Source organism: Perna viridis, chromosome 15, assembly GCF_037379345.1.
Source record: "Perna viridis isolate PV_CMFRI_1.1 ecotype Kerala chromosome 15, ASM3737934v1, whole genome shotgun sequence".
NCBI classification, from domain to species: Eukaryota; Metazoa; Mollusca; class Bivalvia; order Mytilida; family Mytilidae; genus Perna; species Perna viridis.
In genome coordinates this window covers 11137532-11151134 of record NC_142459.1, presented here as the reverse complement: position 1 = coordinate 11151134, position 13603 = coordinate 11137532, and the positions used below count along the sequence as shown (strand labels likewise).

The following is a 13603-nucleotide window of genomic DNA, read 5'->3' as shown; positions in this document are numbered from 1 at the left end:
AGGGGGATGGGTAATGTTGGGCAATTTAGCCTCATGTGGCGGAGCGCAAAGGTTCCTTCTCTTATCGAATACCACAGCAGGGTTCTTTAACGTGCGAGGAACGTGGCATCTTTCCCAACACGGTGCACCACTATGGTTTGCGGTCAGGTTTTCCGTATTATAGCCCGACAACCCCAGCATGTAACACGCCAGGGGTACCCCATTCCACCACCTGGGGCACACATCCCAGTTGCTCTGTGGGCAGAGCGCCTAGCCCCCGGCTAGGATTCTGAGCACTATTTAGTCGCCTCTTACGACAAGCTTAGCGCTGCTGCAGGCCTATTCTTTTAACACCCTGACCTGCACGGGGCTCCATTTGTTGATAAGGGTGTAATTTGATACAGTCTGGATTTACATGTGGTTCTTTCTGAATTTCTGTAATAGCTAAGGTAACTGAGATCATAACAAGCATAGTGAGCGTTCCTGTCCATTTTGGAATTCTTCGCTGCGTAGTAAAACGTTCATATAATGAATTTGTGTTTAAAGAAGGTAAGGATCCCTCAAATTCTATATCTATGTCTTCGGCGAATTCATCTGATTTATTCTTAGGCTAGGACATCTTTAGGGTAGGGTTGTTAAACTTGAAATAAGATCTGATTTAAAATATCTTGCTTTTGTATGTAATTGTTTAATAAATAGGGATACTATAAGTAGGAGTTGCCTTTCTTCAAATGGAATAACATAAATGTTTATTGAGTGTTAAAGATTGGTTTGAATGATTGTAGGTAGTTTGTAGTTTATAAGATTTAAAGCAAGATATTATAACACATCAATGGTATCCCTAATGGTGGTAGTCTTGTTCAATAGAAAAAAATAGAGTCCTATTCTATTAACAAGTTCTGTTGTTGGTGCCGATAAGGTCCTATATGGATACCCTATTCTGTTCTACAGAGCAACTGGGATGTGTGCCCCAGGTGGTGGAATGGGGTACCCCTGGCGTGTTACATGCTGGAGTTGTCAGGCTATAATACGGAAAACCTGACCGCAAACCATAGTGGTGCACCGTGTTGGGAAAGATGCCACGTTCCTCGCACGTTAAAGAACCCTGCTGTGGTATTCGATAGGAGTAGGAACCTTTGCGCTCTGCCACAGGAGGCTAAATTGCCCGACCTTACCCATCCCCCTTTTTCCAGTGGCAATCAAAATTTGTCGACCCTATTATCCTTGTGACCCATCCTTTTTTTTCATTTCATGTTCATTTAATCATCCATTTCATGTTCATTGTCTGAATATAGCTGAAATATTGCTGCTCGGACGTTAAACCCCAACAAACAAACAAACATCTATAAATAGAAATAGGATTCCAATTTACAAATAGATTAAAATAGGGATTCCGTGTTTTATAGAATAAAATGGGGATACCCTAGAAATGGGGAGTTCTGATTTATAAATATATTAAAATAGGGATACCGTATTTTATAGAATAAAATAGGGGTACGTTAATCTATGATAGGGGGTCCTCGAACAACCCCTTTTGTAGTTACAACAATTTAACAGTTCATCAATTTAGTCAAGGTGCAGAAGGTATGAAGCTGCATCACCAAACTGGACAGTTGTGACTTACTGGTTACGATGTCTACATACTTTCTCTTTTGTACTGCTCTTTTACCACCAGCTGCGTATTGAATCATAGTCAAGTCATGGATGGCTTCCTCATGTTTCAGTTGTTTTATGAGTCTGAATATGTTTGGGTGTGGATGTTGAACATGTTTCTTAAGTTTACTATGCCATCCTTCTAAGTGATTCGTTGTCCTTGGACCTTCTGTTGTGTAGTGGTTCCATAAGTGTCTGTTCTGCTCTACCCAGTAAGTTGTTACATAGTCAGTGAAGGGAACGTAGTTGGCGTTTGTTTCAACATCATCTATATCAGTAAGGGCATTAAACCATACGTCTTCGACCTCAGCAGTGGGTATGAGTGGTAACACAGCTGCACGACGTACTAATTGGTGGATGTTGTTGTCTTCTTTGTAAGGCACTTATAACAGAGTGAAGATCTGTTCCTGTTACCTTTCATGGTCGTCATCAATAAGCAGACGTACAAATGGTTCTTTTATTATTCAGCAATCACAATACTACAACAATGTACAAACAATAAGAAGAGAGAAAGAGTCAGAAGACTCCCTTCTTGAGGGCGAACCCTCTTGAACTTAAATCTCTAAAGTTCTCTCTTTCATAAGTTCCTTCTTAGTCCTCTTTTTAAGTTTCCTATCCCCTTATATATACTAACGATTATGTAAAACAACTATGTATTAGTCAAACCCCCTGTTCCTGTCTATGTTATGATTGATTCATTATGTTTATTTCCTCTCTTTTAATTTGTCATTTATTTATTGATATTACCCTCTTAATTATATATGAACCTGTACAACTACTATTTTCCTCATGCACCTTTGTCATCTTAATGGTTGTTTATGTATATGGGTATGTCATATGTACATGTAACACCTTTTTGATTTGTACAAGTATGTGGTTAATATTAATTTGTTTTATCATCTGTCCCCATTAGAATTTCATTATGTATTTGGAGATATTTTGTACCTGTTCTCATGTTTTGTATAGTTGTTTTACCCCTTATACATATTAATTTAATAAAAAGTTCACATAAGAAAATATCAGTTATAAAGTCTAAAAATGTCCATACACACTCCTCCCTTTCTCAAAGACTAACATTATTTAATCAAGAATGTCTAACCACTGTCCTATCACACACTTGTAGACCTGTTTCCTGAGCTTTTCGCCATATGCTCTAAGTATAGTGAAAAAAAAACAGCCCTTTGCGTTGATGTCAGGAAAGATGGAGTATGCTGCGTTGGGTATGGCGATCTCATAGTCCAGAAAGATAGTAGTAGGTTGAAGTTGCAGTTGATGCTGTTGACATAAATCTTTGAGTAGAGTAAGAAATCTGGTATATACAAGTTCGCTCTTGGCTGGTAGTAAGTTGTACACTAGCGGATACATTGCGTGGAATGTGTACAGTTGGTAGAATTGAGTAGGGCATGTATAAAATGTGCCGTCACCATATATAGTTTCTGCAGCTGCCAAGTGTGTCAGATTCTTGTGTGTACTGAATATCAACATGCGTCCAACTGTGTTGTCATACACTAAAAGGAAAGGGTCTCCTTTTATGGTCTGTGTCCAAATACCATCTATGTTGATGTCATCAGCGGTCTTTGGTAAAACTGGTAAAGTTTTCTTGCGTTTGTTGTACATGGCTGATTTACAAGATGGGAAAGTAGGAATATTTTCCACTAGTTCTTGTGTGTCGTCATTCCAGTCATCAGTTCTGAGTTTTACTAATTCTTCTTCATAGATAGTCGGAACTGGAGTGAGCTCATCTATGCAACGTTTTTTCATGCTCTGCAGGACTACATCTACCTTCAACTGCACATTATCAGACTCGTGGTTGTGATTTGCTGATACTTTGGTTGGTATATTGTTTAATGTATTAATTGTAGCAGGACAATTTGCAGTAGAACATTTCCAGTAAGTCCTTTCACCCCTTCTGTTTTTTGCTTGAAACTTAAAGCCATTGTGTACTAGGTTTTGGTTGCCAAGTCTGTTTGTAACGGCCCCGTGCAGGTCCGGGTGTTAAAAGAATAGGCCTGCAACAGCGCTAAGCTTGTCGTAAAAGGCGACTAAATAGTGCTCAGAAACCTAGCCGGGGGCTAGGCGCTCTGCCCACAGAGCAACTGGGATGTGTGCCCCAGGTGGTGGAATGGGGTACCCGTGGCATGTTACATGCTGGGGTTGTCGGGCTATAATACGGAAAACCTGACCGCAAACCATAGTGGTGCACCGTGTTGGGAAAGATGCCACGTTCCTCGCACGTTAAAGAACCCTGCTGTGGTATACGATAGGAGTAGGAACCTTTGCGCTCCGCCACAGGAGGCTAAATTGCCCTACCTTACCCATCCCCCCTTTTCCAGTGGCAATCGAAATTTGTCGACCCTATTATCCTTGTGACCCATCCCTTTTTTTCTTCATTTCATGTCCATTTTATCATCAATTTCATTGTCTGAATATAGCTGAAATATTGCTGCTCGGACGTTAAACCCCAACAAACAAACAAATGTAACGAACTTCACTTGTAGTATTGCATTAGCCATTGTAACTATTTAATGACAAAAACTGGGAATGGACAACAATATATAGCCAAACATTGGCTTGGAGTTCATGAAGCTTGGGGTTCTCAGCTGAGTACATATCTGTCAAATCAGTACATCAGCTTGCAATGAAACATTTAATATTTCTCAGCTTTACCAGTTCATAATTATTTAATCAATTAGAAAGCTGTAATGTAATTACATCAAAATGTCTAGATTCTGGTCTAGTTTTTTTTTTCAGTTTCTGATAATATTTATATTTTGTTAAATATCATATCACATATTATAATAAAATCTTAAATTTATGTTCTATTTGTTAAAATCTCATTCTCTTTCATACTTGTGTAAAAATATAAAGCCCCGTGCAGGTCCGGGCGTTAAAAGAATAGGCCTGCAGCAGCGCTAAGCTTGTCGTAAAAGGCGATTAAATAGTGCTCAGAACCCTAGCCGGGGGCTATGGCGCTCTGCCCACAGAGCAACTGGGATGTGTGCCCCAGGTGGTGGAATGGGGCACCCCTGGCGAGTTACATGCTGGGGTGGTCAGGCTATAATACGGAAAACCTGACCGCAAACCATAGTGGAGCACCGTGTTGGGAATGATGGCACGTTCCTCGCACGTTAAAGAACCCTACTGTGGTATTCGACAGGAGTAGGGACCTTTGCGCTACGCCACAGGAGGCTAAATTGCCCGACCTTGCCCATCCTTCCTTTTCCATTGGCAATCAAAATTTGTCGACCCTATTATCCTAGTGACCCATCCTTTTTTTTTCATTTCATGTTCATTTTATCATCAATTTCATGTTCATTGTCTGAATATAGCTGAAATATTGCTGCTCGGACGTTAAACCCCAACAAACATCTTTTCTTCGTTATTCATCATATAGTTTTATTGAATGAGCCAGTTTTAATCCTGCAAGACGTGCAATATCAAACCCTAGTGTTATAGGGGTACTGGTGTGTTGTAGTTAATCGTTTTCATCCGATTTAGCACAGGCCAAAGCGGATTCAACAAATAAATCAAAGTTGACAGGTTTAAGTTTGTTTGTTCATTTCTTTTTCGCTCGAGATCCACCCATTGTTCATTTTCATTTAGCTTGTAATCCACTGATTTATTAATTTCCTTAGTACCATGAGTGCTAACAATTTCATCAACCATCTTTTTAATGGTCACAGTCCACTTGCGACCATCCTGTGCCTTGATTATTTAATATGCATCACAACTGTAATCTTCACTGTCCTGATCATCAATCAAAGGAACATAGTCTATATAATCATCATTATAATCCTCTTCATCCCTACACAATATAACATCAGCATCGCATGTTTATCTTTAATTATCAAACGCCCCGTGCAGGTCCGGGTGTTCAAAGAATAGGCCTGCAGCAGCGCTAAATAGTGCTCAGAATCCTAGCCGAGACTGGGTTGTGTGCCCCAGGTGGTGGAATGGGGTACCCCTGGCCTGTTACATGCTGGGGTTGTCAGGCTATAATACGGAAAACCTGATCGCAAACCATAGTGGTGCACCGTGTTGGGAAAGATGTCACGTTCCTCGCACGTTAAAGAATCTTACTGTATGAATCATAGGGCTCCGCCACAGGAGGTTAAATTGCCCAACCCTACCCACCTCTCTCTATTTCCAGTGGCAATCAAAATTTGTCGACCCCATTGTCCTTGTTTCCTGTCCCTTTTTCATTTAGTTATTTCATGTTCATTTTATCATCAATTTCATGTTCATCGTCTGAATATAGCTGAAATATTGCTGCTCGGACGTTAAACCCCAACAAACAAACATTAATTATCAAACAACACATCACCTTTATGCTTTTCATTATCAGGTGGGACACCAAATTTCTGTCTTTCATGATCAGGTGGCACATCAGATGTTTGCCTTTCATCATCAGGTGGCACACATGTCTGCAATCAATCAATCTTTTTGTTGATCAAAGAAAATTACCTTTCCTTGTTCATTTTCCGAATCTGTATACTCGAAAATAACTTGGAGAAGTCTATTTGAAGCAAATTCTGCCCTTTACAAAAGCTTTTGATCAGTTGAAATTATCTTTGGAAGTACTAATTTTAATCGTTCCGCTAATAATTTAGAACACATTTTGTAGTCTACATTTAGTAAAGTTGATTGATTGATTGATTGTTGTGACTTAACGTCCGAGCAGCAATATTTCAGCTATATTTAGGCGATGAACATGAAATGATGTTAAAATGAAAAATAGGATGTGGCGCATGGATAATAGGGTCGACAATTTTGATTGCCAATAGAGAAATGTGAGGGATTTAGCCTCCTGTGGCGGAGCACAAAGGGTTTTACTCTTATCGAATACCACAGCAGGGTTCTTCGACGTGCGAGAAACGTGGCATCTTTACCAACACGGTGCGCCACTATGGTTTCCGGTCAGGTTTTCCGTATTATAGTCTGACAACCCCAGCATGTAACACGCCAGGGGCACCCCATTCCACCGCTTGGGGCACACAACCCAGTTGCTTTGTGGGCAGAGCGCTTAGCCCCCGGCTAGGTTTCTGAGCACTATTTAGTCGCCCTTTACGACAAGCTTAGCGCTGCTGCAGGCCTATTCTTTTCACCATTTAGTAAAGTAATAACTCTCCAATTTTTCAGGTCCTCTCTCCATTTTTTATACATAAGAGTAATATTGCCCAAACGTTGTGAATGAAACAATGACAATTCTGTAAATGCTTCTAATATAATGTTGTTGAACGCTTTTCGTAGATTGTTTGTTGGGGTTTAACGTCCGAGCAGCAATATTTCAGCCATATTCAGACGATGAACATGAAATTGATGATAAAATGACATGAAATGATGATAAAATGAAAAAGGGATGGGGCAATGCGGTCGACAAATTTTCATTGCCACTGGAACTAGAGAGAGGTGGGTAGGGTCGGGCAATGTAGCCTCCTGTGGTTCCTACTTCGGGAGAATACCACAGTAGGGTTCTTTAACGTGCGAGGAATGTGGCATCTTACAACACGGTGCACCACTATGGCTTGCGGTCAGGTTTTCTGTATTATAGCATGACAACCCCAGCATAAAATGTAGGTTACAATGACCTGAGTGATACTGACTAAATATCATTGATGTAATACTTGTGTAACTAAGAGAAACCTGGACGGATGGATTGATAGAAGACAATGGTAACACTACATGTATACATGTGCATCCTGACTACATTCATAACTTAACAAAAATACAACAAGCTAATGTGTCGAGACAACACTGATACCCCGCTCGCAACTTTGTTGGAAAAAGGTGAACCTGAAAGGTAAACTGAGTCTCTTATTAAAGCGGACAGACATTGAAAAAAGTGCCCATTTGTAGTTGCAATGTTTAGTGCATGATATAATGAAGTAGTGTATAAATTTTTATGAAGATTCGACTTGTATTTCCTGAGAAATTAGAAAAAAAACAAAGTGTGTTGGACGGACGAATGAACAGACTGAAAAACTATATACCTCATGTAACAATTTATGTTTCTATAAGTATTTTATGTCTTAGGTTCACCTTTTATGTACCTTTTTATATGTAAATAGCTGCTTGTTTTAATTTCATTATTTTATGAAGAGACTTTGATCTTGCTTTTAATATTTCCATTTCATTCAATGTTCTTGCCGTGATATGGCCCTAGTCGCCGAAACGGCATTAAAAGATAACAATCAATCAATCAATCATGTAACAAAGTTGGCAAGGTATAAATACAAAATAATGGATTTCATTGTAAATGATTATACATAATTAAAAACTTGGATACATTTTAAAAAAAAAGCATGAATAGTTAAAACAATATACTCATAGGGACCTGAATTGCTCACCTGGTACCTGAAAATAAATAAGTGAAAATATTATCAAGGGCAAAAACTCTATCAAACATTGTCTGATTTAGATGAAATTTTGCAACTCCCATTATTAACAGCAAAAATTCTATCAAAAATTGTCTGATTTAGATGAAATTTTGCAACTCCTACATTGGTTATTGAATATCAAACCCTTATGTTCTATTTTTAGTAACAATGGCAGTGTTTTTTCTTACGAACCAAAATAAAACACAACAAAGTTTCAAGCTAATCCCTTAGGTAGTTTCAGAGGAGAAGATTTTTTTTTTAAAGTTTACAGACCATAGACAACAGACGGACGATGGACATATTGCAATAGCATTTGGTCAGGTGAGCTAATGAGTATTTTTTTTCTATTTTCAATTTGATAAATGACTATTCAATATATTATTTTACCAAGGTTCTTGTAAACTTTAAAATTAAGAAAAAAAAAGAAAAAAAACTACTTACGGCAAAAGGATAAACAAACATTTCTTTTAATTTAGGCTCTGTTTTCCATACCCTATTTAACTTGTGGGTTTATGCCACTCGTCTTAATAAAATCTTATCAAGAAAATTACAAATCCAGTCTCTTTTTGGCACTAGTGCGTGATGCAATGTGTGAACTTTGTGCAATAAGGTCAGTACGGGGTGATGGGTCTGTGCTACTAGCAGCAGATGAACTTTGTTCTGGTGTTAAAAATATTGTTCTTTGCGTAGGTGGTGATGGGGTGAGGGCATACAATTCCACTCCTGACATGTCAATTTCTGGTCTGTTAATGTTGTCACCCTGTATTGATGTATAAGGTTGACATCTTCTTCGTAATACATAAGTTCCAGCATCAAAGAATAGTAGTAACAGTACTATAGTTGAAACAATACCCCATACAAGGATTCCTAAAATATCTGAAAATTTTTATAAAATTTTTAACAGTTTTAATCATCGTCTTTCATTGATAAGTATTGATATTTCATATCATTTTATTTGTCAATATGAATAAATTTTATATTTAAGATAATTAGGAAAGTCCTATGATACCACATGCATACTGGCTAGGGTCACATGTAATGAAAATTGGTCTCATATAATTATTATTTACATTAGTTTAGAGTAGCTTAAGAATAATTTGCTCTATACAAGTGTACTTAATGTGTTGATAAACAAAAACAAAAACAAAAAAAAACCCCTCCTGTCTTTTCCAGAAACTATAGGAAACGTGTACTAAATTTAGAAATTACACTTTAATACTTGTTTTGGTTGGAGTTGTGGTTCCTGGAGTTGACGTCGAAGTTGGAGTTGTGGTTCCTGGAGTTGACGTCGAAGTTGTGGCGGTTGTAGTTCCTGGAGTTGGAGTTGTGGTTCATGGAGTTGACGTCGAAGTTGTGGCGGCTGTAGTTCCTGGAGTTGCAGTTGTGGTGACTGGAGTTGGAGTCGAAGTTGTAGTAGGTACATGTATCCAACATGTTGTACCTGATGCTATTGGTACTGAAACAAAAACATTCTTCCACATAAGCAAAATATAAATTAATTCAGGGAAATGCAGCAATTTGAATGGCCAAGAAATTGAGAACATTTTTTAAATAGACTGAAATGACTGTAATAAATATTTGGTTTATTGGAGTATAACCTTAATTTTTGCTCAAATTTAACATAATCAGTTGCATGAATTAAACAATGTGCTATACGAAAATTAAGAAATTACCCCATAACCAAATAATACTTTAAAGAACATACTCAGATAGCTCCCTATGACTTGATGTTTTGAATTGAATAATATCTGTAGTGTATGAAATCTTCAAGGTACATGTAGCCGGTAGTAAGAAAATAATTTAATTTCTTCCAGAAGCAAAATTAATATCAAAGTAGCAGTGACACAAACAGTTTATTCTTTATTACCCATTTACTGGACATTCGGTCTAGTCAATTGAAAAACTTTTTCCTGACCAAATCAACTTTATAATCAGATCAGAAAAAATAAAATATTGTGTCAAAATTGTCAATCAACAGTAAAACTAGGCTTTTACTTACTTTTTTTTTACATAAGTTTACATAATAAAAAAAATATTTGATTCCTATAAGATAAATCGGGAAAACTTGTCAAAATTTATCAGGACTCTGAAAATGGCAACCCGCCTTGGAAGCACAAGTCCATGCAATATCTGTTAACATGTCCTTTTTAAAATACTTACCACGGGATTGATCTGCACATATCCCTTTGCACTTATTGTTTACATCTTTAATGTTCAACGATCTGCTTAATTCCTTGTAAAAACAACCACATGACTCTCCATATACATTCACTAGGTCACGATGATCTTCAATTAGAAAACATTGGGTAGATATACAACTCCGACACTCGGCAACCACGTCGCCAACCGTTGAGCATTTAATACAGTTTTCTTTTGGAATAATGTTCGCTAACAAACATGGTAAAATTACTAAAAACCACATGTACAGCGTCGTCGAAATGAACATGTTCGCCATTATCGTCTTCCGGAAGGATGTAACTGAAAACCGAGAAGGATGAGATATTATCGATTCTGAAAACTATAATTGTAAATCATTTAAAAAGTGTTTTTTGAAAAAAAAAGAAAAGGATCAACCAAATTATTTCTATCTTGAGCAATATTACAAGAAATGACAGAATTATACACGAAAAACTTTATTTTTGCAAAGAACAGAAACGTCAAATGTTTTGGATTATTTTGTTTATCACACACGAGTCTCTTTTACTGGAATGGGGTTCTCAATGGGTTACTTTTTTATGCAACTATACAACCGATTTTCACGTGTATTAAAAATATGAGTGTCACGACGTTTTAAGAATGATATTAATCGAAAACTGTGAAAAAATATTAACGTACAATATCAATCATATAATGTCATATTTCAAATGGTGAAATCATCTTGAGGAAACGTAAGTTAAAATATTGACCATAAAACACAGAAAATGCTATGTTTAATCAGTTTTATAGACTAATTATATAATATGGTACTCATATGGTAATAAAAAATGATCTTTTTAGGTGACTACTGCAAATCAATCAAACAAAGGGGATTTTAGGAAAGTCTTAAGAGGAAAAAAAAAGAGAAATTATTTATTTGTAGAACATCAATTTCCATTAAAAATATCCATTTTATGGTTGGGCAACTTTCATTTATATAGAGTTTAATTTCATATGGCATATTAACGATAGAACATTACCTTCTCAGGATTTTTTGCCATTTGCTTTCATTTTCAACAGGCTCCATTATTATATTCCAATTTCAATTATCTCTCTTTTTGTAAAATATTATGGTGAACACAAATATGGAGACAGATAAGAATTTTTTTCTGCGGATAAAAACCGTTGATGCGGCAGTAAAAATCATATGTGGCAGTTCCTGGAAACGTTACATATTTTTTTTTATTTGCAAAAATATTATAAAGTAAAGTATAGTCACCTTGTATTCCTGGCTGACTCTCTGGACCTCCATCTGCCCTATCTTCATTTTCTGGAAATGTAAAAAAATACATTTGTCAGCACCTACTAAAAAGAAACATGTCATAAAAAAGAAACTTAAATTTTTTATAAGCCATACATTTTCAGGAACGTAATGCTTTCATAGGGCACTTCCCACTAACATACATATTTTTTGTTTATGCATCTGATAGAAATTATTTCATTAATCTGTGATAATCGCAACCAAATACATGTCTGGACCTGCGACACCGTCATTGATGACAACTTTACAATGTATGTACCCTTTCACACAAATTTTCTTGAAAAATGGCGAAGTTCAACAGCCCAAAATGTGCATTAAATTTTTTTTCAAATTTCACCAAAAGGGGAGGTGCACATCTTCAACATGAACGCAATCACTCTGCAAAGTTTGAAAGTTGTAGCTTTCGTACTTTTTGAGTTTCAAATTACACAATGTAGGAACCCTTGCACACATGTTTTCTTGAAAAATGGCAAAGTTCAACAGGCCAAAATGTGCATTAAAAATTTTTAAAATTTCACCAAAAGGGGAGGTGCACATCTTTAAAATTTATATAATAACTATGCAATGTTTCAAAGCTGTAGCTTCTACACTTTTTAAGTTTCAAATTACACAAACATTGCACCAATAAATGGGACGGACGGACGTAGTCAAGCGGCTAATAGATCAGCGTTCACCGTTTGTGACACAGGTAAGAACTAGAAGCTCTATGGAGCTTTAACCACTCACTTTGGACACTTATAGACTTATATATTGTACACAAATTTCAATTATTTGTTTGTGATACAGTTTCATTCCATCTAAATGTATTCCAGATGATAACAAAGTTTGAGTAAAAATAATCATCTTGGGGCAATAACTTCTGTAAGGTCGTAGGGTCATATCTACCTTTTTTCAACCTGATCGAAAAACAGATCATGTGATCAGGCTCAGTGTAATTCTTTCTATATATCACCCTGCTTATAGCAGGCGAGATAAAAAAACTACTTCATGTGACAAATACAAAATTCTGACCTTTTCCATGACTGTGTTCATATATCTGAATTATATATCAATATAAAAATATTGTAGGTATACCCAAATTTGTGCAGACCCTAAAATTGACAGGACTGTTTACATGCACTTAGAGTGTATAAATAATTGTGACATAACTCCCAGAGAAGGTAGAAATAGGTGTTAAAAACTGCCTCTGATGTGTTATCTCAGGTAAAAATATATGCAGTTGCTTGTTATTCACCATTTTGCTTATTCCTTTTTGAATCCACACTTAAAATGCTACATTTTCCACCCTACCACACATTCCAGTTCAAATCTCACACAATTTCCGCCCATTTTTGTTGATGCTGTGTGCAGATCAGGTGTGCCCTTTTCAAGGCAAAACAAAAATATTTGTTCCTTATCCTGTTTGTTACTATTTGTTACTATTTACACACAATGGGGTTCACTGCATTTATTGCCTGCACATAAACTAAGACCCTCAAATAACTAGGGAAACACAAATAATGCTAAAATATAGTAAAATTGGTATAATAACACAATATTGAAAAATTAATCATATTAAACAAACTGTATCAATTAATCATTTAAACAACAAAGAAAAAAAATCTTAGCCATTTTTTTGCCAAATGTGAGTCTTTTTTCTCTAATTGACTTGGGCACGCTCCAAGTAAAGGATTTAGTGGAGCAGAACAAAATGCAAACTTGATCAGTAACTCGTGGTAGTAGACGCACATACCTAAAATCAGCTCAATAGCAGCAAGCACTTAGAAAATAAGTGCGGAAAACATATGTAGAACTGACAGACGGCTCAATAGCATTATACCCTAAGCAATTACGTTTTTTTTTTCATTTTTCATGAAGCTTGGAATCAAAATTCATCGTTATATAAATTGGGTACTTTGTAAGAAATCTAAATTTTACTGCTTGAATATAAACATTTCAATCAGTAAAAAACTTGGGCCAAATCACGGCCTTTGTCGCCCTACTTTATACATGCACTCGTCCAATAATTTATAGCACGACATATGTTTTTTAACATCAAACTGAGAAAGTTCTTTCAGTCTCAGACACCAAATTTTGTGGTTACAAAAAATATCATCAAATCATGGATTCTTTAATTCTTGGTTCAAATTCTGCATAG

General features: G+C 36.5%; 1 protein-coding gene and 1 pseudogene across 2 annotated transcripts; both read right to left on the bottom strand.

Moving 5' to 3' along the window:
• Positions 1-1383: 1383 nt before the first annotated feature.
• LOC148596918 (uncharacterized) lies at positions 1384-3621 on the bottom strand (annotated as a pseudogene).
• A 4220-nt stretch (positions 3622-7841) lies between these two features.
• LOC148596917 (uncharacterized) lies at positions 7842-10469 on the bottom strand. 2 transcript variants are annotated; one of them, XR_015919088.1, is made up of 3 exons: positions 10170-10469; positions 9229-9465; positions 7842-8885 (listed from the first exon to the last, which is right to left on the bottom strand). XR_015919088.1 is itself a non-coding variant. In XM_088563563.1 (3 exons), exons 2-3 carry the CDS (start codon positions 9430-9432, stop codon positions 8557-8559), a joined length of 543 nt encoding a protein of 180 aa, XP_088419689.1. In that variant the 5' UTR covers positions 9433-9465; positions 10170-10469; the 3' UTR covers positions 7842-8556. The 2 variants fall into 2 exon arrangements, 1 of the variants encoding a protein (XP_088419689.1); XM_088563563.1 differs by having other exon boundaries at positions 9219-9465.
• Between the last annotated feature and the right edge of the window lie 3134 nt (positions 10470-13603).

Bases quoted from the DNA above. Each gene is read 5' to 3' on its own strand.
- LOC148596917 (XM_088563563.1), bottom strand. From the start codon at position 9,432: ATGTACCTACTACAACTTCGACTCCAACTCCAGTCACCACAACTGCAA. The intron at 8,886-9,218 runs GTAATTTCTAAA...AAAAATTTTCAG, and splicing joins ACCAAAACAAGTATTAAAGT to ATATTTTAGGAATCCTTGTA.